At 52.6% G+C, this 25,514-nt stretch overlaps 12 protein-coding genes and 1 non-coding gene across 13 annotated transcripts in view; 6 read left to right on the forward strand and 7 right to left on the reverse strand.

Annotated features, from left to right (window-relative positions):
- Positions 1-310: 310 nt before the first annotated feature.
- Positions 311-1,759, reverse strand: STEHIDRAFT_153648 (uncharacterized protein; the record flags this gene model as incomplete). The annotated part of the gene is made up of 5 exons (XM_007300864.1): positions 311-387; positions 460-1,060; positions 1,113-1,548; positions 1,629-1,684; positions 1,748-1,759. 5 exons carry the CDS (start codon positions 1,757-1,759, stop codon positions 311-313), a joined length of 1,182 nt encoding a protein of 393 aa, XP_007300926.1.
- Positions 1,760-2,031: 272 nt separating this feature from the next.
- On the reverse strand, positions 2,032-2,866 carry STEHIDRAFT_166133 (6,7-dimetjyl-8-ribityllumazine synthase). Its single transcript, XM_007300865.1, has 2 exons — positions 2,629-2,866; positions 2,032-2,561 (listed from the first exon to the last, which is right to left on the reverse strand). The coding sequence occupies exons 1-2, from the start codon at positions 2,838-2,840 to the stop codon at positions 2,144-2,146; spliced, it is 630 nt and encodes a 209-aa protein (XP_007300927.1). The 5' UTR covers positions 2,841-2,866; the 3' UTR covers positions 2,032-2,143.
- A 156-nt stretch (positions 2,867-3,022) lies between these two features.
- On the forward strand, positions 3,023-5,601 carry STEHIDRAFT_166134 (uncharacterized protein). The gene is made up of 7 exons (XM_007300866.1): positions 3,023-3,101; positions 3,173-3,344; positions 3,461-3,570; positions 3,637-3,663; positions 3,801-4,915; positions 5,092-5,214; positions 5,376-5,601. The coding sequence occupies exons 1-7, from the start codon at positions 3,050-3,052 to the stop codon at positions 5,406-5,408; spliced, it is 1,632 nt and encodes a 543-aa protein (XP_007300928.1). The 5' UTR covers positions 3,023-3,049; the 3' UTR covers positions 5,409-5,601.
- A 220-nt stretch (positions 5,602-5,821) lies between these two features.
- STEHIDRAFT_51021 (Brix-domain-containing protein) lies at positions 5,822-7,024 on the reverse strand (the record flags this gene model as incomplete). The annotated part of the gene is made up of 5 exons (XM_007300370.1): positions 5,822-5,976; positions 6,050-6,185; positions 6,245-6,346; positions 6,434-6,723; positions 6,856-7,024. The coding sequence occupies 5 exons, from the start codon at positions 7,022-7,024 to the stop codon at positions 5,822-5,824; spliced, it is 852 nt and encodes a 283-aa protein (XP_007300432.1).
- A 390-nt stretch (positions 7,025-7,414) lies between these two features.
- STEHIDRAFT_153652 (uncharacterized protein) lies at positions 7,415-10,498 on the forward strand (the record flags this gene model as incomplete). The annotated part of the gene is made up of 6 exons (XM_007300867.1): positions 7,415-7,802; positions 7,871-7,913; positions 7,977-8,169; positions 8,266-8,379; positions 8,448-9,179; positions 9,245-10,498. The coding sequence occupies 6 exons, from the start codon at positions 7,415-7,417 to the stop codon at positions 10,496-10,498; spliced, it is 2,724 nt and encodes a 907-aa protein (XP_007300929.1).
- Positions 10,499-10,732: 234 nt separating this feature from the next.
- STEHIDRAFT_166136 (Calcium/proton exchanger) lies at positions 10,733-13,791 on the reverse strand. Its single transcript, XM_007300868.1, has 15 exons — positions 13,498-13,791; positions 13,312-13,432; positions 13,218-13,243; positions 13,055-13,161; positions 12,983-12,992; positions 12,908-12,929; positions 12,628-12,845; positions 12,344-12,513; positions 12,229-12,272; positions 12,088-12,167; positions 11,918-12,007; positions 11,816-11,862; positions 11,716-11,755; positions 11,527-11,641; positions 10,733-11,468 (listed from the first exon to the last, which is right to left on the reverse strand). The coding sequence occupies exons 1-15, from the start codon at positions 13,762-13,764 to the stop codon at positions 11,452-11,454; spliced, it is 1,374 nt and encodes a 457-aa protein (XP_007300930.1). The 5' UTR covers positions 13,765-13,791; the 3' UTR covers positions 10,733-11,451.
- Positions 13,792-14,517: 726 nt separating this feature from the next.
- STEHIDRAFT_t98 lies at positions 14,518-14,599 on the reverse strand. The gene has a single exon. It is a non-coding gene; the product is annotated as a tRNA-Ser (tRNA).
- Positions 14,600-14,741: 142 nt separating this feature from the next.
- On the forward strand, positions 14,742-16,997 carry STEHIDRAFT_92314 (phosphoglycerate mutase-like protein). Its single transcript, XM_007300869.1, has 7 exons — positions 14,742-15,304; positions 15,365-15,373; positions 15,429-15,598; positions 15,661-15,785; positions 15,853-15,920; positions 15,980-16,260; positions 16,342-16,997. The coding sequence occupies exons 1-7, from the start codon at positions 14,780-14,782 to the stop codon at positions 16,862-16,864; spliced, it is 1,701 nt and encodes a 566-aa protein (XP_007300931.1). The 5' UTR covers positions 14,742-14,779; the 3' UTR covers positions 16,865-16,997.
- Positions 16,998-17,152: 155 nt separating this feature from the next.
- On the forward strand, positions 17,153-19,485 carry STEHIDRAFT_145043 (uncharacterized protein). Its single transcript, XM_007300870.1, has 4 exons — positions 17,153-17,621; positions 17,684-17,844; positions 17,907-18,714; positions 18,784-19,485. Exons 1-4 carry the CDS (start codon positions 17,216-17,218, stop codon positions 19,227-19,229), a joined length of 1,821 nt encoding a protein of 606 aa, XP_007300932.1. The 5' UTR covers positions 17,153-17,215; the 3' UTR covers positions 19,230-19,485.
- Positions 19,486-20,039: 554 nt separating this feature from the next.
- STEHIDRAFT_39301 (uncharacterized protein) lies at positions 20,040-20,585 on the forward strand (the record flags this gene model as incomplete). The annotated part of the gene is made up of 1 exon (XM_007300303.1): positions 20,040-20,585. A coding segment is annotated over one exon (546 nt), but the record flags the coding sequence as incomplete, so codon positions are not given.
- Positions 20,586-21,221: 636 nt separating this feature from the next.
- STEHIDRAFT_50888 (uncharacterized protein) lies at positions 21,222-23,090 on the reverse strand (the record flags this gene model as incomplete). Its single annotated transcript, XM_007300354.1, has 3 exons — positions 21,222-22,125; positions 22,167-22,961; positions 23,023-23,090. 3 exons carry the CDS (start codon positions 23,088-23,090, stop codon positions 21,222-21,224), a joined length of 1,767 nt encoding a protein of 588 aa, XP_007300416.1.
- Positions 23,091-23,988: 898 nt separating this feature from the next.
- On the forward strand, positions 23,989-24,357 carry STEHIDRAFT_50867 (uncharacterized protein; the record flags this gene model as incomplete). Its single annotated transcript, XM_007300353.1, has 1 exon — positions 23,989-24,357. A coding segment is annotated over one exon (369 nt), but the record flags the coding sequence as incomplete, so codon positions are not given.
- Positions 24,358-24,783: 426 nt separating this feature from the next.
- The window catches only part of STEHIDRAFT_108472 (uncharacterized protein), a gene marked incomplete at both ends in the record, with an annotated part of 1,818 nt that continues 1,087 nt past the window's right edge, over positions 24,784-25,514 (reverse strand). Inside the window, one exon of the mRNA XM_007300871.1 lies at positions 24,784-25,262. Coding sequence (XP_007300933.1) covers positions 24,784-25,262 — 479 coding nt within the window. The remainder of the gene's footprint in view (positions 25,263-25,514) is intronic.

The raw sequence follows: 25,514 nt of genomic DNA on the forward strand, positions 1-25,514 counted from the left end.
AACAGCATCTGTGGATGAACGATAGTCAATCAGCCTAAATTTGACCATCAAAACATAGCGATACACCCATACGTACATACCTATGTACGCTTCGGTACCGACACGGTAGGCTCGAAAACACGGTGCGGCAGGGCTTCTCCCTCAGTGTATTCCATGCCATGCCAGGAGCAGTCCAAGTTCCAAACGACCCATCTAATTAGCAAGATAAAAACAAGATAACGTACTGTACCATGCGTGTATGTAGACAGCGAAAACGAGCAACAAAGACTAGGCTCCCCAAGAAAGATACAAACAAATGCAACGCCAGTGATCAGGAGATCGAATCGCTCTGCAGCTCCTCGAACTTCTGCCTCGCTAATCGGATATTAATCTTCAACGCCGCTCTCTCTAAATCCACCACGTCAGCTCAACGATCCAAACATCGAAAAGAACGACCCAAAAACAAAACAAAAAACTCACCTATCCTAGTATCATGCACAATAACCAACACATACGTATTCTTCGTCATCTCATCGAGTACCGCCGTGAACTCAGGCAACTCCATCTCGAGCGAATGGAACGGATCGCCGCGCACGCGCGAGCAGGAGTGTTTGAGCGCTTTGATGAGTTCTGAGGTGCGCTCGTAGCGCGTCGCGAGGAGCTTGTGTTTGTCCCTGTCCCTATCTGTGTCTGTGTCCGTGTCCAAGTCGGGGGAGAGGGAGTGGGAGAGGGAGGGAGAGGAGTCGTGGTCGATGTCAGTGCGATTTGGGTCGTGGTTGTGTGCGGAGGAAGAGAGTGAGGTGGACGGTGGGGATGAGAGGCTTGGTGTCCCGTTGCCATTGCCATTGCCATTGCTATTGCCGTTAAGCGTTCGTGAGCCGGAGACGGAGGAGGGGTGTGATGAAGCGAGGAGAGAAGAGGGAGTCGAGGAAGGGGAGAGTGCGGAGGTGGCGATGACGAGGAAGGTGGTGCGTTCGAAGAGGATGACTTCCGTGGCGCTGCAGTTGCGGGCGAAAGTGGTCAGGTGCCGGGTGAGGATTTCGGCGTTGGGGATGATGGTGTGGACTATCCTCGACCATGCCTAGCAACACGATGAGCCGACGATAGAAAGAGAGAAAGGGGGAGAGACAGACCTTGTACAAACTCTCATCATAAATGCTCGTCCCAAACACCGTGACCTCCATCCCACCACTCTCCCCCCTCAACTCCCTCCCCTTCTTCTCCAGCATCGCCCTCCTCCCCTTCTCATCCCCACCCACCAGATCCATCTTATGCACCAACAAAAACACGTTCGCCTGCGGGCTATACTTCCTCAGCGCCTCGAGACAGTCCCTGTAGTACACCAAATCCTTCGGCATATCGCGCGACTCGACCTCAAACACATAAATGAGGACGCCGACGTGCTGGAAGATGGTGGAGCGCTGGGTGGAGAGGTAGGAGTCCATGAAGGAGTCTTGGCCGCCGCAGTCCCAGAGGTTGAGGATGAGGTCGCCGAGGAAGCGGACGTGGTTTTGTTCGACGTCGATTGTGGCGCCGAGGCGGGAGGTCAGGGACGCGGGGTTATTGGAGCTGCATGCATCGAGGTGGGAGGTGTGTGAGGAGGGGAGTGGGGAAGAGAGGGAGAGGGAGATGAGGGAGCGGGGACGAACAAGATGAGAGAGCGCATGGAGGTCTTGCCGCTACCGGACGCCCCCATGAGGAGAACCTTTCGAGTCAATCAGCATTGCTGGGGAAGGGTCCACGGTTTTTCTGCAGTATATCTCCTTACCTTCTTCTTCATATTGGCAGACGGTGGCAAGCTACCTGTTGTATAGCGCGAGACTCAGATGAAAGGGGTCTATCAGAGGTTACAGGTTGAGTTCTAGTACATGTTGTGGATGAAATCATGTTTAGCATGCACATACATATCAGCGAGGCGGCGTATTGAGTGTGGTGTGGGTGTCCGTGGATACCAAGGTGGACGTCGTGATTCTGGTTGGTGGACGGTTGTCCAAGATGACTTCATTTGGCCATTGTGGCGGTGGCGCGAGTTCAATGATAAAGTCATAGAGACCGCCATGCAGCAACGAAGTACAGCTGGATTACAACACATCGAATAATCTCGACAGACTCATTCGTACATCTGCGTCCATATTTAAGCTTCTTATCCAAGTCCTAATCCCACCTAGAACTGCCCCTGTCCCCACCTCCTCGTATGCGACGCCATCTCCACCGCCGCAGCGCCCCAATCCTCCCCATGATTATGCCCCTTAGACTCTCCCCTCCCCAGCCCCGCCCTCTCCAACGCCTGATCATCATTCAACGCCGTCAACACCCCAAATATCACCGGAATGCCCGTATCCATCTGACAGCGCATGAGCGCGTGCGAGACCGAGTCGCAGATGTACTCAAAGTGCATCGTTGAGCCCTTGATGAGCACCCCGATCGCGATCACGGCGTCGAACGGCTGGTTGGGCATCGTGAGCGTCGTGGGTGCGGGGGTGTTGGAGCGGGAGGAGAGAGAGGCGGTGGGGGACATGGTGAGGCCGCCGAGGAGGTCTGTGGCCGTCGCGCCCGCTTGGACGTGCGAGCCTGCGATCACGCTGTATTCGTGTAGTTTGATAAATAAGAGAAGAACGCGAATGATAATTGAGGAGAGAGGAGACGCACCGCGAACAAGCGAGGGGAAGTTCAAAGCTGCCCGGGACAGACTGGATGACGATGTTCGAATCCTTCACTCCCGCCTCCTTCAGCTTCTTGACCGCGCCCTCGAGGAGCGCATCAATCACAGTCTGGTTCCACCGTGCGTGCACAATAGCGATGCGGAGCGGCGAGCCGTCGAAACGAGCGGTGTTGGGTTGCAGACCCTTGATTGTGGCCATCTTGTTGTAGTTGTAGTTGTGGTTGTGCGTGAAGTTGAAAGTTGATACAAGTCGCAAAGCGCTGACTTCGCCACAGGAACGGGTGCTGTGGCGTACGTAAACCCGATTTGTCTCGATTTTGACCCCGAACGCGACTTCAATTTTTGTTCACCGCGTTCCTCTCCTCAGCGCTCAGCCTCGCCACCCTCTCATCCTCCCCTTTGCGAATCATGGCCAAGATAATCGAGCCACAAAACGAGGCGCAAGACGGCAACCTCGCCAGTACGTCCCCGTTTTCAAAACCAATTTTGATTTTGTTCTGACTGAATCCCATTGCTCTTCGTTCGTTATAGCCACCTACTCCCTCATATATACATTCCTCACCTCCAAATCACACCAAAAGGCGGCTGAAGCCCTCAAGAAAGCCGCCAAAGATACTGTCGTGCTCAAGGACGACGTTACGACCGCGGACCATCCATCCCTTGAGGTTATCGTGAAGGAATGGAAGGAACTCAAGGCGAAGACGTACGTACAGTCCAAAATCCAAAATATTTTACCTCCCTCTTTCGTATTCTGTCTTCGTACACCTCGAAGATAACGTCAAATTCTGATATGTTTGTACGCATTTCTTTTTATGACAGTTCCACCAAGTCTGCGCCAACAAAAGTAGCAGTAGCAGTCACCGCTGCGTCGAGCTCGAGCTCAGACTCCAGCGACTCTTCGGACGAAGATTCGGATTCCGATGATTCCTGTACGTCCTTCGTCACTCATCATATAACCAACAACACTTTTGTAAACAACCTTCTTCCACTCGCAGCGTCCTCGTCCTCCGATTCCGACTCTGGTGCGTACGCCACATCTACTCTAACATCATCCTCCACCGCACCACATTCCCCTGCCTCTCAATCATAATCTTGTAATGCCTTTCGAGAACCCAATTCTGACCTACGCCCCCACCCCCTCTCCATCATCATCGAACAGACTCCCCCTCCCCCTCCGCCAAAAAACAACCTATCCCTCCTAAAACGCAAACACTCAAAGAGCCCGCAAAGCCCGCTACCACCCCGAAGCCCACGCCAAAGCCCACGCCAAAGGCTAAAACACCGGCGAGAGATTCGAGCCACACGCTTTCTTCTGGATCTGCCGCTGAGAAACCGGATTCTAGTGAGGAGTCGAGTTCGGGTTCTAGTTCGGAGGATAGTGAGAGTGAGAGTGAGAGCGAGAGCGAAGCTGAGGGTAAGGATGAGGGTAAGGTGGTTAAGGTGACGCCCGTGGAGAAGAAGGAGGCTGCGAAGGAGAAGGAGGTCGTGAAGACGAAGGCGGAGAAGGCGCAGAAGAAGACAGAGACAAAGAAAGCGACAAAGACCGCGTCTTCTTCGAGCTCGAGCTCTGACACTGACTCTGATACCGATTCCGATTCTGACTCCTCCGCCTCGTCCACTAAGAAGACCACCACGAAGACCACCACAAAACCCGCCGCAGGTTCTGATTCCGATTCCGACTCTTCGTCGTCATCGTCGTCCTCTTCCTCTGCCTCCTCTTCTGCATCATCCTCCGCGCCTACCAAGAAAACACCTGTGAAATCCACACCAGCCAAAACTAAAGGTGCCGCCACCACTACCACTACTTCTGCGGCCACCACCACCACCACGTCCACCCCCAAAACTAAAGCCAAGAAACCCGCCTCTTCCTCCTCTTCCTCTTCTTCCTCCTCGTCCTCCTCCTCCTCGGATTCCAGCTCTTCAGACTCCGACTCCGACTCCGAAAAGCCCACCGCAGGCGACAAACGCACCTCCAAAAAACAGCCGGTAGTCGTCACCACCAAGAAACGACGCACAGGAACCACCGAAGACGGTGAAGCGACGGCCACCGTCACCGCTACCACATCCACCTCCGCCACCTCCGCCCCCACCACCGCGGCCACTTCCGCCGTCACGTCCGCGTCGGTATCAGCATCAGTCACGCCAGTGCCGCAGAATGGGCGTGAAAGGAAGGTGAAGGGAGAGAGGAAGACGAATACGCCGTTTCAGAGGGTGAAGGTCGATCAGGTCGTTTTTCATGATGAGAGGTTGAAGGATAATACGTTCGAGTCGAGGGTGTGTGTTTTTTCCTTACTCTCCTTCTTTCTCCCCTTCTCCTTTTCCTCCTCCCCTTTCCTCCCCTCACCCCTCCGTCCCCTCCCTCCCCCTTCTCCACAGCCCGTATCTATGTTGTATAATCTATAATGCTGACAATCTGACCGTCGTGTGCAAACTCTATCGGCCGTCGACAGAACGCGGACATGAACGATTATGGGGCGCGGGCGAGTAGCGATCTGATCGTGACGCGGGGCGACGGGTTCAGGAAGGAGAAGAATAAGAAGAAGAGGGGGAGTTATAAGGGTGGGGATATCACTGTGCGTTTCATCCTCTCTTCTTCTCCCTTCTCCCTTCTCCCCTTTCCCCTTTTCTATTTGACCCTTTACCCTTCACCCCTCCCTGACCTCCCTTTACGCTTGGATTGCCAAACTGACTGGTTTGACTTTTTCGGGGTCGGTTGTTTTTTTGTTATTATTAGATGAAAACGCATAGTTTCAAGTTCGACGATTGAGAGGCGAGATCGATAGCTAGAGGGGAGGATCTCGAGAGTTCAAGTCGCTCATTGGCTTGGTGACGAGGAGGTGAAATGTGCAGAGGGTTGGGTTACTATTATATCTTGAGATTTATCTGGGCTTTATGGTCGCTTTCTTCCTTCTTTCTTGAAACAAGAATCGTCTTCTTGCGCGTTGAGGTCTTCATTCGCGAATACATGCAGAATCTACATACTGCATTTTCGTGGTCTTGTGAATAAGCCCCCTCGGTGTCTGAAACTTGTATCGACTTGGGTCAAAATCGAACACTCAAACATCGCGAGTAGAAGGTCACGTCGTGCTGCGCCACCATTTATGTAGCACACGAAAGCAAGTCATACAACAGCAAACGCCAGACCCGAATCGCAAGCAACCCGACCTACAGAGAGAGGGTTCAAGCAAAGACCTTCGAGACCGCCAACTCATCCTCCGGTAATGCCCTCGCCACCTTCCTGTCCGTCCTCTCCTCCTTCGCCTGTCTCCTGTCCTTATACCGCTCACCCTTCTCTCTCCTCATCGCTGTTCTCACTACAGTCGGTGATACGAATTCTACAAAGGAAGTCACCACGATAGTTCAAGTCAGGAAAGCGTCGGGAAAGAAGAACAAGGAAGAAAGGCGTACCAGGGTTCGAGAAAACCGTCGCGCCGCTAAACGCGCCTTCGAATATCCGGATCGGCGTCAGCACGAACCTGGGCCCGATCTCGACGAGGGAGGTCTGTGGGGGCCCGTTAGGCTGTAATGGGTCCTTTTCGATGATCTGCAAAGTAAGATGCGTCAGTGTGTTGGCTAGTTGACGGCAGAGGTGAACTCGCGTACCTGGAAGTTGCGGAACCAGATTTTGTTGTCGAGTAACGAGAAGGTGAGAATGTGGTCGATGAACGGCTTCGCCTTGCGTGCTTGAGGAGGCACACCGAATATCTGCATCCACACAGTGCCATCCCGCCATAAAATAGAAACTCAGCCCATCTCGCCACCAGGGAAACAAGGAACAAAGGGGTCACTCACATGCGTGAACATCTCCTTAATCAACCTCCCCCACTCCGTCTCCTCGAAGCCCCCACAGAAGCTCAACAGCCCTCTACTCCCCTTCAGACAGTTTCCGGTCATTTTCAGTTCGTCCATCGTGTGCACGTTTTGGACGTGCATCTTCACCGAGGGCCCGTTGGGCGTTTTGGCCGCCCAGAGGTAGAGGTCCTCGTGCCGACGGGCTTCGAAGTAGAGGGTATTGTTGCAGTTGTGGAGGTCTGCGAGTTCGGGGAGGAGGGAGAGTTGGTTTTTGGAGTCGAGTTTTGAGTCTGGTGTGGTCGCAGGGGTGAGGCATGGAGTACAACGAGTGATTGTGTTTCGTCGTTATACAGATACATAGGTGCAAAGGTAGAAAACTATGGTCAGAGCCTGACCAAGGAAAAGACGACCAACGAACTCACCCTTTTTAACGTGCGGCAAAAGCGCCTCCAAATCATTCATGAGGTGCCTCATCCGATGCGTGATGCCTCTCGACGAGAGCAACAACACCCTCTGCTTATTCCTCTTCACCTTCTTCACGACCTTTCCCTCTCCTTCCTCCTCACCCACTCCGTTGACAGTGGTAGACATGGGGACATCACCGTCAACATCAAGATCGTCCGCCTTGCGCTTGCCTTGACGTTTTGATTCGTTGACTTTTTGAGCTTTGAGAATGGAGGCCATGAGCGTGTCTGTTTATAGTGCGTGCTTTCGGCCCAGGAGATAATGTGAGGAAGATACTAGCCGGAGAACGAAGTAACTGGGAGGAAAGGAAACGAGCTGCAAGTCAAGCTTTCGCGACCCGAACGCTCGGCCCTCAAACTTTTTGCTTATATAATTTGCCGCATATGGCCGTTGCCAGATCGAGAAACAGGTTCGAGCCGTTTACAACTCCGCTTCTCAACGAACCACCATCACCCCTCTCCTCACACCTCTGGTCCCCCTTTTCGCAATCTTCATCTCTGGTTCGCATACAAGGACATGGTTTCTCACAGCAGTGCCTCTACCGAGAGCGCTAGCTCCAATGATACTGTAAGGCCGCTCAACGCAGAAATTTCGGACTCGGAGCAGGCTGAACAGGATGTGTCCCGCTGGCTGCAAACTTCTAATCCCAACGTCCAAAAACTCTACAATCTAGCACTGAATGTCACGAATCACAGCCGCTCCAATGGCCATAAGATTCTGGAAGCTCTGGTTGGCGATGTGCAGGTATTGCTCACTCGTGAACGGCTCGCGGAACGTACTCCACCTCCAAAACTCGAGTCCGCTCTCTTTCTCGATGGGGAACCGAGACGAATAAGGGTGGATTCTTGTGACATATTCCTTAATAACCGCGACTCCTCAGCGAGGTTCTTGCTCCTCGCGTGCGGTATGTTTCTGCTTTCGTACATCACACGCCGGAATAAGAGGACGGGCGGCTGACTCGAGCGTTCATAGAGCGCGATGAGTCTTTGAAGACGAAAAATTGGCAAGTCTCCGTGTAAGTCACGATAAGTCATATATTCTGTAGGAATACTGACGTCCAACGTCGCTCTTTTTACAGGCAGGAACAAGCATACCTGCTCGAGTGGGGTTTCAGTCAGCCCTACGTCGGAGACGCACTGGAGCGGTTTCTAGAAGTCGTGCACCATTGCCACGAGGAATATGACCCGAAACAACATTACGGTCGAGTCATCCCCATCTTGCAATCTAGTGCATGCGGCAAATCACGTCTAATCAAGGAGCTCGCGAAGCAGGTCAGTGTCTCACTACTTCAAGAGTCAAGATTCGGTCTATGTTCTAGCAACGATGTAATGCTTTCCCGCAAAATATATATATATCATTCCTCCTAGGAATGCCTCATCAGCGTTTGTTTTCGAGACAACCTTGATCCCACTTCTGGCTGGCCTCCCGGTGATATGGCCGCGAAAGCGTTCTTCGATGACCACTGCGACGGCGACTATATGGTATTTACTAGTTTCAGGATTCCATTCTTGGGGGACTGCGAGCTCATCGGGACATGTTGGTGATTCAGGGTGAAGAACTCGCGGCCGCCTTCTTAGGAGCATTCGCCGAGGTTGCTGCCGAAACAATGGACCTCACCGCCGCCACCGCACTGGCCAATTGGGACTATGTTCTACCTGGATCCAGACAACAAGACGTGCGAGGACAGTACATGCAAAGGGTCACGGAGCGTGCGAATCACAAGTTAGAGAGTCGTAAGGCGTGGCTAAAGCAGGAACGGGCATGGATGGCTGGTGTTAAGCCTACCGCGCCTCGCTCGACCTCTTCCCGTTCCTCTACACCTTCTACCGAACAGAATCGATCACGCTCTCCAAACTGGCACAAGAAGCTCGTCACCGAGTTCTGTGCCGAAGGCTTTGAAGCATTGAACGACAACGTTTCCGCTCTTGAACGAAGTCGGTTCTTCATTGCTATAGACGAGTGTAGTGCGCTTGGCGAGGGCTCCGACGCTGTGACGCTCCCTATCAATCGCATCTCACTCCATGCTATGCAACGGATATTGAATGCGGTGGACTCACTCAGCATCAAAATCGAGATCTGGTTTCTGCTCCTCGATACGAACTACAAACCCTTCCTGCAAGGGCCGTCGAACACACATGCCGAGTCTCTCGGTCCAACAAAGCCGCTAACGTTCCTGTGCCCATTCGTCTATCTCGGGTTCAACCAGATGGCGCGTCACATATCGGTCAACATCGCAAGGGAGGTCTTAGGTACTGATCATCTTCGAATGTTTGGTCGCCCGGTCAGTTTTCTAGAAACCTCCCTGTTGCTTTACTCTACCCATACCTTGACATCTGGTCCATACAGTATTGGTCTACGTTGAACGCCAAGGACGTCATGGACATGGCGAGAGAGAAGTTGTTCTACGTGCGCAGGGGGGCTCCGATCTTCGACCACGAAAATCAACATCACGTCTTTGCCGCCTTCGCCTCACGCGTCGCCCTCGAGCTCGCCGACAACGAGACCGCCAGACGACTCGCGGTCGAAGCAGTCAGCGATCATATGCGCATGGTCGTCTCCATTCTTGGGGACAAAATGAAGACGGAAGCACCATCGGAGCCAGTGCTCGCCCTCGCTGCAGCCGTCGCACTGACTGAGAACATGGAAGGCTATCGGGAGGCGCTGGCGTATCTCTTCGACGAGCTAATCCTCGAGGGCGTGATCCTCGACCGCGGCGCTCAAGGTGAGCTCTGTACTCGCCTCCTGCTCATCCTCGCCAGGGACCAGGCCGCCATGTCCGTCCACGACGGAAGATTCATGGACGCCAGCTTGACACACATTCTTCCGATCACGCTCGCCGACTTCCTCGAGACTCTCGTTGGACCCGACTATGGTTGTCCCGACGAACAGTCGAAGGAGACCGTCGCAGAACTTCGCAAGCTCTCTCATGGACTAGCCGTTCACTGGACGCACTTCCATGTTCTCAAGAAGCCGCTAGACGAAATACCGATTGCCATGCTGGAGTGGGCCTTCTTCGCCGGTGCCGCGCTTCAATGCGCACAGAACCAGGAGAATATCGACTTGCTTCTTCCCACATACTCTGGTCCCCTCGACGAGCCGTACAGTTCTGACTACTTGGGTGCTGCTGGAGTGAAGGCGATTGCTCAGGAAGGTGCTCAGTCGCCGAAGGTTGGAGAGGGTCTCACCATACCACCTATAGTCGTCGAGCGCGAGGGGAGAAAGACACGCGTCAAAAAGAAAACAATCGTCATCCTCATGGACTTTGGCGCAAACCCCAGCAACGAGCGCAAGGTCCAGTCAACACGGCGCGCGGCCACGACTCCGTACGATGACCAGAGTTTGACAGAGAATCAGAGAGAGGCAACCTGGAGAGGGTATTGCGATACAGCATCAGGTGACGAACCAGAGCCGGAAAACTTCTTCTTGTGCATCCGCGGTCGGGGTCCAGAGACGTATCCCGTCATGAAGGGTTTCGAGGAGGAGTTTCGCGCGCTTTTCGACCATCGCTTGTCCACTTCTCTTCCAGTTCCGTATACTGAGATGGAGGCGAAGATGGAGGAGATGATGGATCCATTCCAGTTTTCGGCCGAAGAGGCGTAGATGCCAGTGATTGATTCTGTGGTCCGGCTTCAATTTTTGATGGTTTCTGTGTCGTGAAATATCAATGCGCCCCTACTTGGTTGCTTTCGCATCCCATCGACTACAGCAACCGTCAAAGGAAGTGCATTGCCGTCGGACACAGCAAGACCCCAAGAGACCTACCGAGCTACCCGGGCCTACCGACTCCCAAAAACCAGTCACGGTCAATTTGCCACAGCGCCACAACCCAAATCGGAGAATCGGAGAATAAATAGAGCAAAAACTCTGCTAGACGAATAGACGGGCTCGATATACGACAGCCTACTCATACTACTGAATTTGATGTCGTCGAACCGTTCTAGCCTCTAGCAGAATTGTCCCGTAGTGCGACTACGAGTATCAAGTATCAGTACCACGACACAAACAGGAGTAGAAAGACGAAGACGAAGAATCAAAAGGTCGACCTGGTAAGTAGTACGCATATACCACACATCAATAAGACGGCACGGCAAGTAGGTAAGTGACTTTATACGGATGTATGTACGTGTATGTACCTGCCAGCAGCTTGAAAGCGAAGCACGAGTACGATATGGAGGAGCAAGAAGAATAATCACAGGAAAGCACAAGAAGGAACGGTCCGGAGTCCATCGATCATCAGCGGCGTCGGATACGAGCAGAAGGAACGAAAATGAGATGGAGGTTCGCAGAGGAAGGTAGCGCAAAGCTGGAGCGATATAAACAAAAGGAATAGTAATGATCGGTGAACTATAAGCAGGATTAAAAACGAAAAAGGGAGTGCCAGCGTGGGCAGGTATGAGGGATGTGGCAATGGGGCCGCATCGTTTGTGATGTTTGTTAGGTCGATTGAGACCGATTCTTGGATATGATATTTGGTGCGCTGTGGAAGTGAGTGATAGTTTGTGGTGGCTTCGTCGACCAGCCGAAGCGAGAGGATCTCTTAAGTGTCGAGCAATTTATCCCGAGACCCAGACTATTGTAAAGAAAAAAGTTTCAGTGGTGCAGGGAGGCAAGGATAGAAAGATACGCACAAGCGATAGCGATAATGAGATACAAAACGATCAACATCAAGCCTTCCATATAGTTCGACCTCCCATCTTGGATGAGAAGGTTAACGAGCAGGACGGAGACGAAGAACACGACGGTCTGCGTTACAGTAGTATGAAAGATCATCAGCTAATGCTCACTGCTACGAAGGAATGTGATCATAGAGTACGCACCTCGAAGTTGGCGAAGAAGAGGGTGAGCTCGTGGCCCGAACTATGCAAGAGGAGAGGTAAGTAAATCGAAGCACCAGTCGAACAACGGAGACCGACGTACATCCAGCCAACAATGACCAAGAGCGGAACGACAAACGTCGCCAATTGCTACAATACCTCAGGTCAGCATTATGTTTAAACCGGCCACAACGAAACCACGTACGATCGAACTGCCCACACAGACACCGATTGTGAGCTCCATTTTGTTCTTCATGGCCATCCAGACAGAGGTGACGTGCTCCGCTGCGTTAGCCTGCAAAAAGATACGACGGTGGTTAGCCAGAGCAAAATGAACATTACCTGACTGCGGGAGAGGAGAGCAGATGGACGTACGACGATGGGAAGAAGGATAAGACCGATGAACGGCTTGGGGATACTATATCTGTCCGCGGTCTCTTCGATGGAAGCAACGACTGTCGAATGGTAGATGAGTATTTACTTCCTCTCGTAAACTACGATCAATATTATACTTACGGATGTCAGCAACGAACGAAGTAATAATCGTCACGCTCAACAAGCTATACAAAATCACATTCACGAACACCATCAGAACAGCAGAGAAAAGAATGAATAGGATAAAAACACGCACGCAACGCCAGCAGCCACAACGCTCATCTTCGGAATCTCCTCCTCTTCCTCCGCTTCGTCCTCCGCTTGAGCTTGAACACCAGCAGGAGACAGAGTTCCATTCTCTTCGTCAGTGGGGGCCGCCGGAGCCTTCTTAACCTGAGGCTGGAAGAGTCGGTGGTGGGTCTTCAACTATTATCCCACGCCACACATACGCCACATACGCCACATCGCCAGCACCACAATCACGTCACAGACACGACATTAGTGTTTATACTGAATATTGCCAGGAAAGGGTATACGTACCTGGAAGACCAAGTACGCGACATAAGTCGCCAAAAGCAAGAGCGCTGTTCCCCTCGAGATCGTCAACAGACCCTTCTGGCCCACCTTATCGAGGTCGTGGACTTGTTGCATGGGCGAGACCATATCAGAAGTGGAATTGGTAGACGGGATGACTGAGTACTCGTCGTCCGGGTTGGTATCGACGCGGGCAGAGTGGTACGCTGCGGGAATAATCAGGGCTGAAGGGTGTTGTGTTAGATAGGGTGCAGATGATAAGAGAGCGGGAACAGGGAAAACGTACTGATACAGGCGAGAGTCATGAGCTGAACGGGGTGTTAGTTTTATCTTTGAATGTGCTGATAAGAAGGGAGCGTACAGAGGCAGAACTGGATCCAACAGGAAGATGGTTCAATACAGAATGGGCCTATGAAGACGTGCGGGAACATACGTCTGAGCAGCGGTGACCTGGAAGACATTCTCGCTATGGTAGAGTCCTCCAGCAAAGAAAGAACATCCCAAGACGAGAAGAATGTTTGACAAGATGGAGCCGAGAAGCTATACGTGCTCTGCATCAGCGCCTGGGCTCCATTACAACGAGAAACCATCAGTACCGAGGTTTGAACAATCTGAATTTGATCTATGAAACCGCAGAGATGAGCGTAATGCACAGGAGATGGGTGAAACAGGAGAAAAACGGTGACCGACCTTGCAAAAGGGCGCTGATTCCGACAATAATTTCGACAGCGTTTCCGAAGGTAGCGTTGAGCAGGCCCGCAAGAGTCTGCCCAAGCTTCATAGACATCTGCTCCGTGGCCTCACCGAGCAACTACGGATAACCAGAGCCCACGCTATCATTATTTCACCCACGTACAAGCCAAAACAGTTACATACTTTTGCGAGGGGCATGATGGCGAGAAAGCTGAAACTGAAGCGGAGAGCAGCATCCCAGTCGAGGACATGTGCGACGACAGCGAGAGGAGTGAGGATAAGAAGGACGTTGAACCAGGAGCCAAAGAAGAAGAATTTGAAGGAGGCCAGCCAGCCCGGTTCGCCTTCTGCTTTGACGAGTTTCACGACGCGTTGAAAGAACGAGAGGCGGGTGGCTGGATGGCCATTGCCGTTGTGTGTGAGGAGGGGGTCTCGTTCTGAAGGCGACATTGGAGATGAGAGAGCGAAAGGGAGAGTCTACAAGTGGGTGGAAGTATGGGACAGGATGTGCTGCGAGCTGAGTTGAATATGACCCGCACAATTCTTGGCTGTGGCTGTACTCCGCAAGCGCGTCATCCGCGTCCAACACAAGACACACGCTCTGCACTCAACTACACTCTTTGTCCCTCCTGTCAGCACCCTGCCCTGCTTGTCCATCCTATCCACCAACACTTATCTCAGCGCCTGTCCCCATGTCAGCAGTTCCTCCGTATGCTATGTTCATATCCTCCTATAGCCCAAGGCAATGTCCTAGCTTCTCAGGAGATACGCCTACGGAAACGCTTGGTCCCACGGGACATAAATTTTAGCCCATTGAGATCGGCGGAACGTTCGTAAGGAACTGGCAGGCAGAGATTATGGCAGGAGTATGCGCACAGCCCTCGGGACACGACCTGGGGTGACACGGCGACTCGCAAGCAGTAGCGTCCATCCTCTTTTCTGTCGTCTAGTTTTAATCTCTGAAATGAGGATGAGGGATTGCCAAACGCTGTAGCTTGGCATGGACAGAGAAAAACGAGGCGGTAACAATCTTATCGGAACACAATTGACGAGCGCGCACGGGGGTCATGCAGAGGTCGTGGCTGGAAGAGCTGAATTGGCTCACTTGGAGGTGAAGTTAAGCGGGAGAATTACTACGGAATTTATTGCGTAAGACTCGCAAGTAAGCAAGAAAAAGATCATAGCGGATACGATATGTTCAGGCGACGCCAGCAGGATTTGAACCTGCGCTCCCATAGGGAAACAGATTTCTAATCTGTCGCCGTAACCACTTGGCTATAGCGCCTTAACGTTGAACTTATTCATAATATCATCATCCGTAAATACTCTACGTCAACGTGCGAAGCCCTCGCCACTCATTCGCCACTTTGGCCGCTTTTCTTCCGCGTCCATGAGCAGGCATTCCTCTTCCCCGTCCACTGCAGCAGCGCACTAACGCCTCGTCGTCTGTGCCAGGGAAGCGAGTATGGAGTCCAAAAAATCTGTGTGGGATTCCTCCCGAACAGGTTCACCGGCCTTGCCAACTCACTACAGCAGCTCTCGTCCTGCCTCCCCACTCCCCGTCAAGGGCTTCTACTCCCCCTCCTCCCCTCGCAGCGTTCACCGGTCACCCCCTCGTCGCTCAGGCAGTCCCCTCAATGTACCGCTACTCTCCAGGCGCATGCAGTTATATGTTACACGAGGCGCTGCATTGTTTCTTCTCGTCCTTGGTCTGCTCGCTGCCTCGTTGCTTATGCGCCAGGCCGAGCTCACGAATCGCAGCGGAAGGAAGTCTCAGTATCCGTTTCATCATCATTTTGGCCCTGGAAGTCATTCGGTCTCTGCTGGAAGTGGTGGCAAGGATGTCGTGGACGTAGATGAGGATTTGGACATCGAAGGGTTGCCTCGGCTTGGGGTTTCACGGACTATGATGAACAAGTGGGCACAGTACGCTCCGTGGATGCCTGCAGGCGGGTATCTTGCGCCTCCGGTTGGTTGTGATATCTCTCAGGTGCGTCTTCGTTTTCTTCAGTTCCACCGAGCAACTGAGCCTGAACGAACGTCTTGGCAGGTCAATCTGGTAAGTCTCGCTCAAGTCTTCGTGATCTTGGCGAACGAGCACTTATTCGCTGTAGCTTCAAAGACATGGCGCTCGTTATCCTACATCACACGCAGGCGAAGAAATTGAGAATGCTATAAACAAGCTACTGCTCGTAGAGGAATACCAGCACGACAACCTCGAATTCCTGAACAGCTACCATTACGAGCTCGGAGAAGACGACCTTATTCCCTTCGGTGCCAAACAGTTCGTCTTTTTCCTACATAAAATGCTTCGCTCGTAGACGAGAGTTCCCATCCAATGTCTAGGTCTTTTACCTCTGGCAAGGATGCGTGGAGTAGATATTCTCACCTCGTCAACGGTTCCACCCCGCCTTTCGTGCGTGCTTCAGGCTCGGAACGGGTGATATTGAGTGCTCAAAATTGGACTGCAGGTCAGCCTGACTCGTAATCATCTTCGATGATATGACCGTCGGGCTTACACGGATCGTGTATACTTAGGCTTCGCGAACGCCAGTCTCGAGGTGGTTATACCCAACGTCGACGTGATCATACCCGAAGGATCTGATGTTCGTCTCTTATTCTCTCTCCACTTTTCGTGCTCTACTAAAGCTTTTTTTTCATCTAGAAGAATAATACCTTGGACGATGGGACGTGTCCGAACGTTGGGGACAGCGACGACCAGGACCACGAGTGGCTCTCTATTTTCGCACCACCCATCGCTGCACGGCTGAACAAGTGGGCACCGGGTGCTCATCTCAAAGATAAGGACGTTTATGGTCTCATGTCGATGTGCGCCTTCCACACACTGAGCCTAGAGAGCCAAAGTCCGTTCTGTGCGCTCTTTACCGAGGCGGATTTCGAAGGGTACGAGTATCGCAACGACATCGACAAGTTCTACGGGACTGGGTAAGCGAGCCAATTAAATCTTCCCTAAGCAAACTTCACTCTCGCTCACGCTCACGCTTGTTCATTCGTTTCTGATTGCAGGTACGGCCAGAAACTGGGTCGTGTACAAGGCGCAGGCTACGTCAACGAGCTGCTCGCCCGTCTAACAGGTCAGCCCGTCACAGACAACACCCAAACGAACCGCACGCTCGATTCTTCACCGGATACGTTCCCCCTCGACCGCGCGTTCTACGCCGACTTCTCGCACGATAACGAGATGATCGCGATCTACGCCGCGCTCGGCCTCTTTCGCCAACATCAGCTCGCGAACGAGACGCTCCATCCAACGTCTCCGGATTCTTCACGTACGTGGATCGCGTCAAGCTTGGTGCCCTTCGGCGCGCGGATGGTTGTGGAGAGGATGGAATGTGATGCGAGGAATTCGGTGCCTGCTGGCTCGTACGTGCGGATATTCGTGAACGACGCGTTACAGCCGTTGGAGTTCTGTGCAGGCAGCGACGAGACTGAAGCGGGCATGTGTTCCCTCGAGGCTTTCGTACAAAGTCAGGCATATGCTCGGAGCGACGGAAATGGGGATTTCGAGAAGTGCTTTGAGGATGATTGAGTAGATCGTTGCTTGAGTTAGATAGATATATTACTACCACTCGTTTATTTGTTTGATTTTCTTTACACGGTCTGCGGATTTCTAGACATTGGGACACTTATGTACGCTTTGACATTCTTTTGGCTATACAGAGTTCTCCATTGGTTCATTCTCGAAGTGGCGTTCTTGCTTTCTCGACAGGGGCTCTTTCGTCGGCCGGGAGCGGCGCGGAAGTCAAAATGGCGGCCCGGCTCCTTGCTCCAATCTGTAAACGCAAGCGGGCCCGAGCAAGTCACTCGAAGCCACATCAATATCCCATCGACAACACCACCCTCATCGCCGCCGTCGACGTCGACGTGAACGCAGCCCATCATGTCCATCTCCACGATCCAATCATACATCGAATACGTCGAAGAAAAAGTGCACACCACGGTCTCGAACGCCGCCGCAGATTCTATGCCCATGATCCAAGAGGCCCTCCACAGATTCTCCGTCGATGTCTCGAGATTTGGCTTTCAGATGCCCGAGATCCATATGCCCAGTCTCGGGGACTTTGAGGTGCCCCCGCCGCCTCCGCCTCCGCCACCACCGCTGTCGTTCTGGGAGAGTACGGCGGAGTGGGCCGGGGATCATCCGTGGAAGGTAACGGGGATCGGTGCGGGCGTTGTTGGTGTTGGGTTGTTGGTGGGATATGGGACTACTAGAGGTAGAGGTGGTGCCAAGTTGAGGGCCTCTGGGAAGGCTGGGGCCTCCAGTAGTGAGCGGAGAAGAGTCGTAGGTATGTGTGTGTTCTTGCGTGGACGATTGTGCGTGAGGCTCATTATTTGTGTGGCGGGGCAGTCGTTCTCGGTGGGGATACACCTCTCGCTCTACCATTGATTCAGGATCTTGAGAAGAACGGTTTTATCGTCGTCACGAGCGTCGCGACACCCGAGGCTGCAGACGAGCTGGAGAGCCGGTGTAATGGTTATGTTCGTGCTCTAGTGCTCGATCCTGTCGAGGTAAAGTTCATATCTCCAGTCACCTGCGCAGACGCTCACTGGCGTTATTTGTGGTATGCTAGCCTGCCACTATACCCATTTTTCTACGATCGCTAGCTTCCACCCTTTCGCGTCGATTCCCTATCAACGCTCCGGGAGACCCTCATTCAACTCCCGCCACCCACCCACACATTCATTCCATCATCTCACTCCTCACCCTTCCTTCTTCATACGCGCCACCTACGGCTCCTCTGGAACACCTCCATCTCCGAAGCTCATATCTCCCTTACTTGAACGCCACGCATCTCACCCCTCTCCAAGTCATCCAAGCTCTTCTCCCTCTCCTGCGGAGTTCACCGGCGCGCGCTCGCGACGCAGCCTCCAACAATGCAGAAAAGAAGAGCATCATCGTCTGTATCCCTGCCGCTGAGTCCCGCGTTGGCTTGCCATTCGCTGCGGCGAACGCCATGAGCGCCGCCGCCACCTTACGCGGAATCGAGGTCTTACGCCGCGAGATCGATATGGCCACTCTGACTGGCGATGCTCAGACCTCCATGGGCAACGTCAAAGTAATCGTGGTCGACGTCGGCGCTGTCGAACCTCCACAGATCACGAATAGACGACTGCTCACGTATGACGCGGGCCACGCTATGGACGCCTGGACGCCCTCGGAAAAACTGGCGTATGGAGCTGCGTATCAGTCTATCCTGGAAGAAGGGAACGCGTACGGAGTACCACGGAAACCGACGGACGTCGGCGTGTTCGTGAAGAGTATCGTCGATGTCGTCAGACATGGCAGACGGAGGACCTGGTCCGTTTTTGGCGTGAGCTTGGGTTTGGGACCTGTCGCTGGCTGGATCAGCGGCGAGAGGTTCTCTGTGGGCGCTGGTGGTATGTTTATATTTAATTCTAGGGACTTGCGAATTGATATGCTAACAATACGCTTTGATCCTTCCTCAGCATCTACATATGCTTTGGCGTCCTACCTTCCGACCTCGATCCTCGATATCATCCTGAACATCCCACATTTCTTGCTCAGCATACGGAACGCCCTGGTTTACGCCCCTCCGCGCGTCGTAATGCCTCCACGGCCCTCCACTACCTCCACCACCGCTCCGGCTCGTCCCCTTCCTGAATCCTCCACTGCCGCCTCTGCACCCACCGTGGGCACAACCGCAGGCACGAGTGAGAAACAGACGAATAGGGGTGACGAGTCTGGTTCCGGGTCTGGCTCTGAACAGGAGCATGAAGTCTCAGAGACGGGCTCGGAGGCCGATGTGGAGAGTAACACGGGAGAGGGACATGCGATGGGTGAGAGTTGGGTAAGTCTGCAGCCGGGGACGAGCTCGATGCCTTCGACCGCTACGATGTCGTCTCAGGCGTCTTCCGTCGCTGGAGATGCGTAGGGTACATACGGTGACCGGGCGTGTTTGGATATTCAATATACAGCTCTACTCAGTCGATTTCTTTGCTTTGGATCGCCGTTCATTCTTGACAAAGTTGCTGGGCAATAATGGGGCTCGGTGGGCGGGTGCTCTCTTGCTGTTTGCTGTGATGTGATGTATTTGCTTCGTTCCTTGGATAATCTGTGTATGTCTAAATGTACTGTACCTCTCCGGATGTATTCAATTCGGCTTAACCCCCCCAATCGTAGTATTGCTCACCTCTTTACTGGCCGCTCCGGGACCGTTCGTGGTGTGAATTGTGGTGTGGCACTAAGTTTGGCGGTGGCGCTATTGTACGCGCGCATCAAGTTTATCAGACTTTTGTCCTTGCTCTCGAACGATGACGATGTCATAGTAGATTAACGAGGCATAGTTGCTATAAATTCAAGCATGCATTGATACTGCTTCATACTGCTTCATACCAACTTTCGTCCGACGCTGCCCCTGCTATCAGCCCTAATTTAGCTTTAATCGATCGTCCACAGCGACCAACCCTCGTCTCATAGATTCTTGTGGAATTACTCTGTATTGTCAAGCGCTCTTATAATACATTCCACATACACCATGGGTAGGCTCCCCCTAGCTTTCCGTCCATAGGTTTACTGACATGAATACCTCTTAACCGCGGTGCTACATTCCCCTCGGTCAAATAACCTTCCTCGAGATCCAGGTCTCTCGGTCTGGCTCGTTCCCTCCGAAGAACAATCCTCCCTCCTCCAACGTCTCATGTCCCGACATCCCTCCCCCTCATCCAACTCCGACTCCAAATCCACCTCCTACCCGACCTTCTACCCCCACATAACCCTCGGCTCCTTCCCCACCTCCACCGCCTCCGAATCCTTCCTCAAACTGCGCGAATCCATCCCCATGGGCATCTCCTCCCTCCCTCTCTCCTTCGCCTCCGTCCGCACGGGGGACCACTATTTCCGCTCCATCTATGTCGCGGTCAAGCCTACCGAAGAGCTGAAGGAGCTGTATGAGGGATTACATAGGGCTATGGGGATCGACGAGCCGAAGAGCCCGGCGTTTCCGCATTTGAGTTTGTATTATATCGATGAGGAGGACGCGGAAAAGGGGGAGAGGGAGAGGATGTTTGGGGAGATGGTAAGAAGTGGGGTTGTTCAGAGTCTGTCAACGGAGGAGGGGGAGGAAGGGGAGAATGGGGTGGTGTTGGATTGTGGGGTGGGCACTGTGCCGGAGCCGGATCCGGATGCGATGGTGAGACTGGATGGGATCGTGGGGAGTGAGATTTGGATCGTGAAGTGTGAAGGGCCGGTGGAGGGATGGGAGATTATGGATAAGATATTGTTGGCGACGGCGAAACATTAGAGGGGATGCGTCTCTAGAGTTTGGGAGCCTTGCTCGTAATGTAGACCTACTTCTTGAGAGGATGCCTGCTGTCGTATTGCCACAGCCTTGATACACACTGTATTTTCAGAATGTACTCATATTTCGAACCATCATTCAATGACCGTTATAACGATATATGACACGAAAGACGTAGCTAAGAGCAATAAAAAGAGCGAGCTTCGAGAGGCGAAAACGAATGGCTGGGTCGAGCGCAGACGAAGGAGAATGAGAAGAAGGAAACGCTTTGATCCAGCAAACGTTGATAGGGGCAAGAGGACTGGATCAAGTATACAAAGATAAACAAGAACACGGAGTAGAGACAGTGTTCAAAGAAAGGGGGTATGATGGACGCCATTTAGCACCACAGAGCAAGAACTCGAATGATTCGTAAGGGAGGGCATAGAGCGGGCGTAAAGCAAATGGATACAACGGTGAGAGGGAAATCCTGGTGAGAGCTACGGCAATAGAAATACAGATGGTCAACTTCAATCTAGAAGGCAAAGAGATGGGTGAAAAGAGGCATGTATCTGCGAGAAATCAAGTTTGAGAGGCCGTAAAGTCGTGAGTGCGGTAGGAATATGACTTGGGGAAAGAGAATATTAACTAAGGTGAGGAAGAAATCTCCGAAGGAGGGTCAGAAACCTCGGAGGAGGCTAATGACGAAGTGACGTGTTGAAGTGGGACGGAATGCGACTGCTTCGTTTCGTCCAAAGCGACGAAGGGACGTGAAGGTACAGGCAGGGCAGCAGTGGAAGGAGGCGGCGGTGGCGCCTCCGAGGGAGTCTTGGTATACACAGGTAAAGGTGTCGTCTCGTCAATCCTGCGCTCTCCGTTCGCGTAGTACAGCTCCTTGTACGATGGCAAGCTCGGTGCAGCAATGTACGATCGCGAAGGCGGCATGAGTGGCGCAGTCTCGGAAATGGACTCAACGTCCAACGAATCCGTCGAATCCGAGTGACCGTGGCTCATAACATCGTCGGCAATGTGGGACTCCATGAACGAAGGCGACGACGACGACGACGACCTCAACTGGACGAACTTCAAAGGAAGCGCGAACGCAAGCTTCTCCGTCAGTTCCTCCTCGTCCTCTATGTACTTCACGACGATCGAAATCTGGAGGGTATGCTTGACGCCAAGCAGGGGCGACGACTCCGTCAAACGCAGTTTCGGCACGCCAGCCCATTCCTCGCGTCGGCTCTTGCGGGGGCCGTACTGCTCGTGCTCGTTTACGAATGGAAGGGTGACGTGCATCGCGTACCATGCATTACGGTCCGGTTCTTCGGGCCCACGACGGAAGATCTTACCCTCGTTAGAAGGTAAGAACTCGGTGTTGATGTAGTCTGGGCAGAGAGAGAAGGTGCGGGCGCAGGAGACACGGTCGGCGGGGCTGGACATGATCCCGAGCTCGTAGTAGGAGCTGTCGGGATGTGGGACGAGGAGAGGTCGCGCGGGGGGTTGGTTCTCGGGCTTTGGAAGTGGGAATGTGTATGATGGCGAGGGGCGAGTCCTGAGCGTACATAGGAGACATCAGAATCGATTAAATAAGACGTAAAGGGTGAAGGTTGTACGTACTGATATTTCTCGTGTTGTTGGATATCGAGCACGAATTCTGTCAATCTGATCTTCTCGACTTCCTCGTCCGAGAGCTCAGGAGCGCGCAGCCGAAGGGAGAACGGGAAAGATTCCCTCTTCGTATCGATACGCTCTGGGAGAGAGACGATCACTTGGAGTTTGGAAAGGATGTCGATGGGGATCGAGTTGGGCGGTACCTTTCCGGTTCCCCTGTCTAGAGCTGTGACAGAGTAGCTGAGCATCGAGAAGTCGGAGGACTCGGAAGCGGGAAGTGGAGGGGGTATGTGTCGCCGGTTAAGAGTGATGGGACAAGGCGTGGCTTGTGTGAGTCTAGTAGAGGTGATGAAGGGGGAGCATAATGTCGATATCCAGGACGAACTGGAAGGGGTCTCGTCTACGTTCGCGAACTTGGCAGTGGCGTACAATGCGTATTTCGTGCCAGCAGGTCCACGCTGGCAGTCGCCAAACACATGTGTCGGTGGCAACCACCCAGGAATGGTGAGGTTAAACACGATATTCCACGTACATGGCCTGTCTGAGTCCTCCATTCCTTCATTGCTAAGCTCTATCGACTGACTGGGTGCGAGTTCCTGCGATACCGAACACAGTCGAAGACCAGAGTAGCCTGTCTCGGGGCTTAGAAGCTCCGTTTGCCCCTCGAACGTGATTGATAGCGATTGGAGAAGAAGACGGGTGGGTGCGCGGCGGTAGAACAGTGAGGTCGAGGACGAAAGTGATATGGAAACATGGCCAGAGACGGAATATGCTGATCTGCAAGGTTCGTCAGTGTCAGTGACGAAAAATAGTGCTATGTCCACCTCAGACTGCTTACGATTCGTCTGGCTCTCCGAACATGTCAATCGAGTCCGTCAAGGGGACGATGTTCAATGAGACTGCCATGAGCAAGATTATAGATCACACAGGTAGAGAGATAGAGAGGGAAGAGCAGATATACAGTGTAAAAGAGCAAGACAAGCACTGCGCCGTTATTATAAATGGATTCAGGGGATCAATGGAAGGGGCCTGGCACTGAGGGAGAAGGGAAACAAAAAGATCGAAAGGTGAACAAAGGCAGGGGAGCCAACGGCATTATGTATGAGTCTTGGGCCGGACCCATTATTGCCGGGATCTACGGACCAGGGCAGGCGCACGTTCAAGTGATAACAATGGGGATGACTGGTGACCCTCCGAGACCTGCCTTTGTTGATTTGCCCTATAAGGCAGTGTTTGATGACAGTCGCAAAGCGAAGGCCGACTAGAGGTATCATCAGGTCCCAATCGAGTTACACTCATCGCTTACCATCATCTTCCCGAAGTCACTCGATAGCTAACCTGCAATCTTGCGAGCCAAACGAAGCTTGTGCAGGGTTATCGTGCCTCGTCGGCGCACAGAAGCATACGCTGTCACCGGCGTTCTACAACACCAAGCCTGGTTCTTACCTACAGTCATGCTGCCAATCGCCTGCAAAGGAGTGTGCCTCGAGATATGATGCTTCATGCATATCGCGAGCCTTTAGACCTTCAAGCTTCAAGTCGTACGTCATGATCAAGTAGGGCGACGTCGGACTGAAGACAGCCTGGAGAACCGAGCACCGAGACGCTAGGCTATCATTGGTAAGACGAGATTGCATAGACAGCGATAGATTGCTGATCCTCCAGACGAAATGGAGGGCTTTGGATGTGAAGCAGACATGTAGTTTGTGTACACATTCAATAGACGTTTGGCTGGAAAGAAAGGGCTCAGAAGGGAAATCTGAATGCTCGAGAGTCGAGAGTCGAGATCAAAAGTGCGCCACACCTCATTACTATCAAGGATGGTAAAGGCAAAGAAGACAAGGGTGCAACACGACTATACCGTGTCATCATGGCAGAATCAAAGCATCTCATCTGGAAAATCCGCTGCGAAAGACGCATATCCAAGGGAGACGACCCTGAACAGTACCACTCTGAGAAAGAAATTCACAACAGATGGCTCCACCAAGTAAATCTGCGCCTACAGCTAGACCAAGCCATGACAAATGCTAAGAAGTATGGACCAAAGGCACTCAGTAAGAAGAAAGTAACTGAGACTTGGAGCGGGACACTTCTCAATGAAGAGGACCTCCCAAAAGACTGGGTAAATAAAAGCGGGGTTTTAGTGGGTATACAGGATTTTGGGCATCGTTAAGGCGGTGCCCGGAACCCTGCGAGTCCCACACTACCTGTTATACACAGGTGTGCTTTGCATTATCCGGATTCCAACTCAGTAGCACAGCTGGCAGCAGCTGGGTTAGTGGGGAGGTATCTGAGAATAGCATTTCCTCGCGGTGTTTCGGGCCTACTGGGGTGCAACTCCCTACAACCAGCCGGCAAAGGAAGCTAACGCTGTTCGCTGTCCTGCGCCACTCGGCTCCACCAAAAAAAAAAAAGATTTAATTACACTAAGTATGCAGGCACTGCTGAGCTCGAGGGGCACGGAGAACATTACATGTGCGTGGTGAGGTTTTTTTTACAAAGGGAATGTATAAGAGTGTATAGTATGGATATAACAGTAGATGAGAATGCCGTGGAGACTAGACAAATAGAAAACACAGTGCATTTGCTACTTGTATGGCTACGCGTCATCATCTATCTGTAAGCTATCCCAGCTCTCTCTGCCACACCATTCAGGTAATGCATGCCACACTTCAATCTGATGATCTGACTCAAGGTCCTCCAACTGGGTTTCACATTCACCACAGATGTCAAAACCCTGGGGTTCGTCATCACTGCCCATGATTAACTTCATCAAGACATCATACTCCAGGGACCTCGACGAACTATACATGAGCTCGAGGGCGAACTTGATTCCAGCCCCGCAACAACCGTCTCCCTCGATATCAACTAGATAATGGGCAAAATTTCCGTCGTCGTGCGTCTTTTCATAAAGTCGTTGACGGAAGATGAGGGCAGTGCGTTGAGCGGTTGGAGGGAGAGTGACGCGTCGACCATCAATGTCGATTCCATCGAGAGTTTCTTCAATGGGACGAATGGCGCACTGGTAATAGGCGATGGGGAGGATGATGGGAAGACATTCTTCTCCGACGATGACACCTAAAATACCGTTGAAATCGCTACTTAAGGCTGACAGACGGGTCGGGGACCTATATTCTTCTAGGCTGGATGGAAAGAGCGTGGTAAGATGTGCCGCGACATCCTTTCTGATACTTTCGACGAGATATTTCGAGGAAGATCGCATGAGCTGTGTTTTCGGGGCAAAAATGAAAACACGTTATAATAGCAATCAAGGTTCAGCGAACTCACGCTACACAGAAGCGACAAATTGGCTTCCGAATCTAGCCCCTT

This window comes from Stereum hirsutum, assembly GCF_000264905.1.
Source record: "Stereum hirsutum FP-91666 SS1 unplaced genomic scaffold STEHIscaffold_3, whole genome shotgun sequence".
Taxonomy (NCBI): Eukaryota; Fungi; Basidiomycota; class Agaricomycetes; order Russulales; family Stereaceae; genus Stereum; species Stereum hirsutum.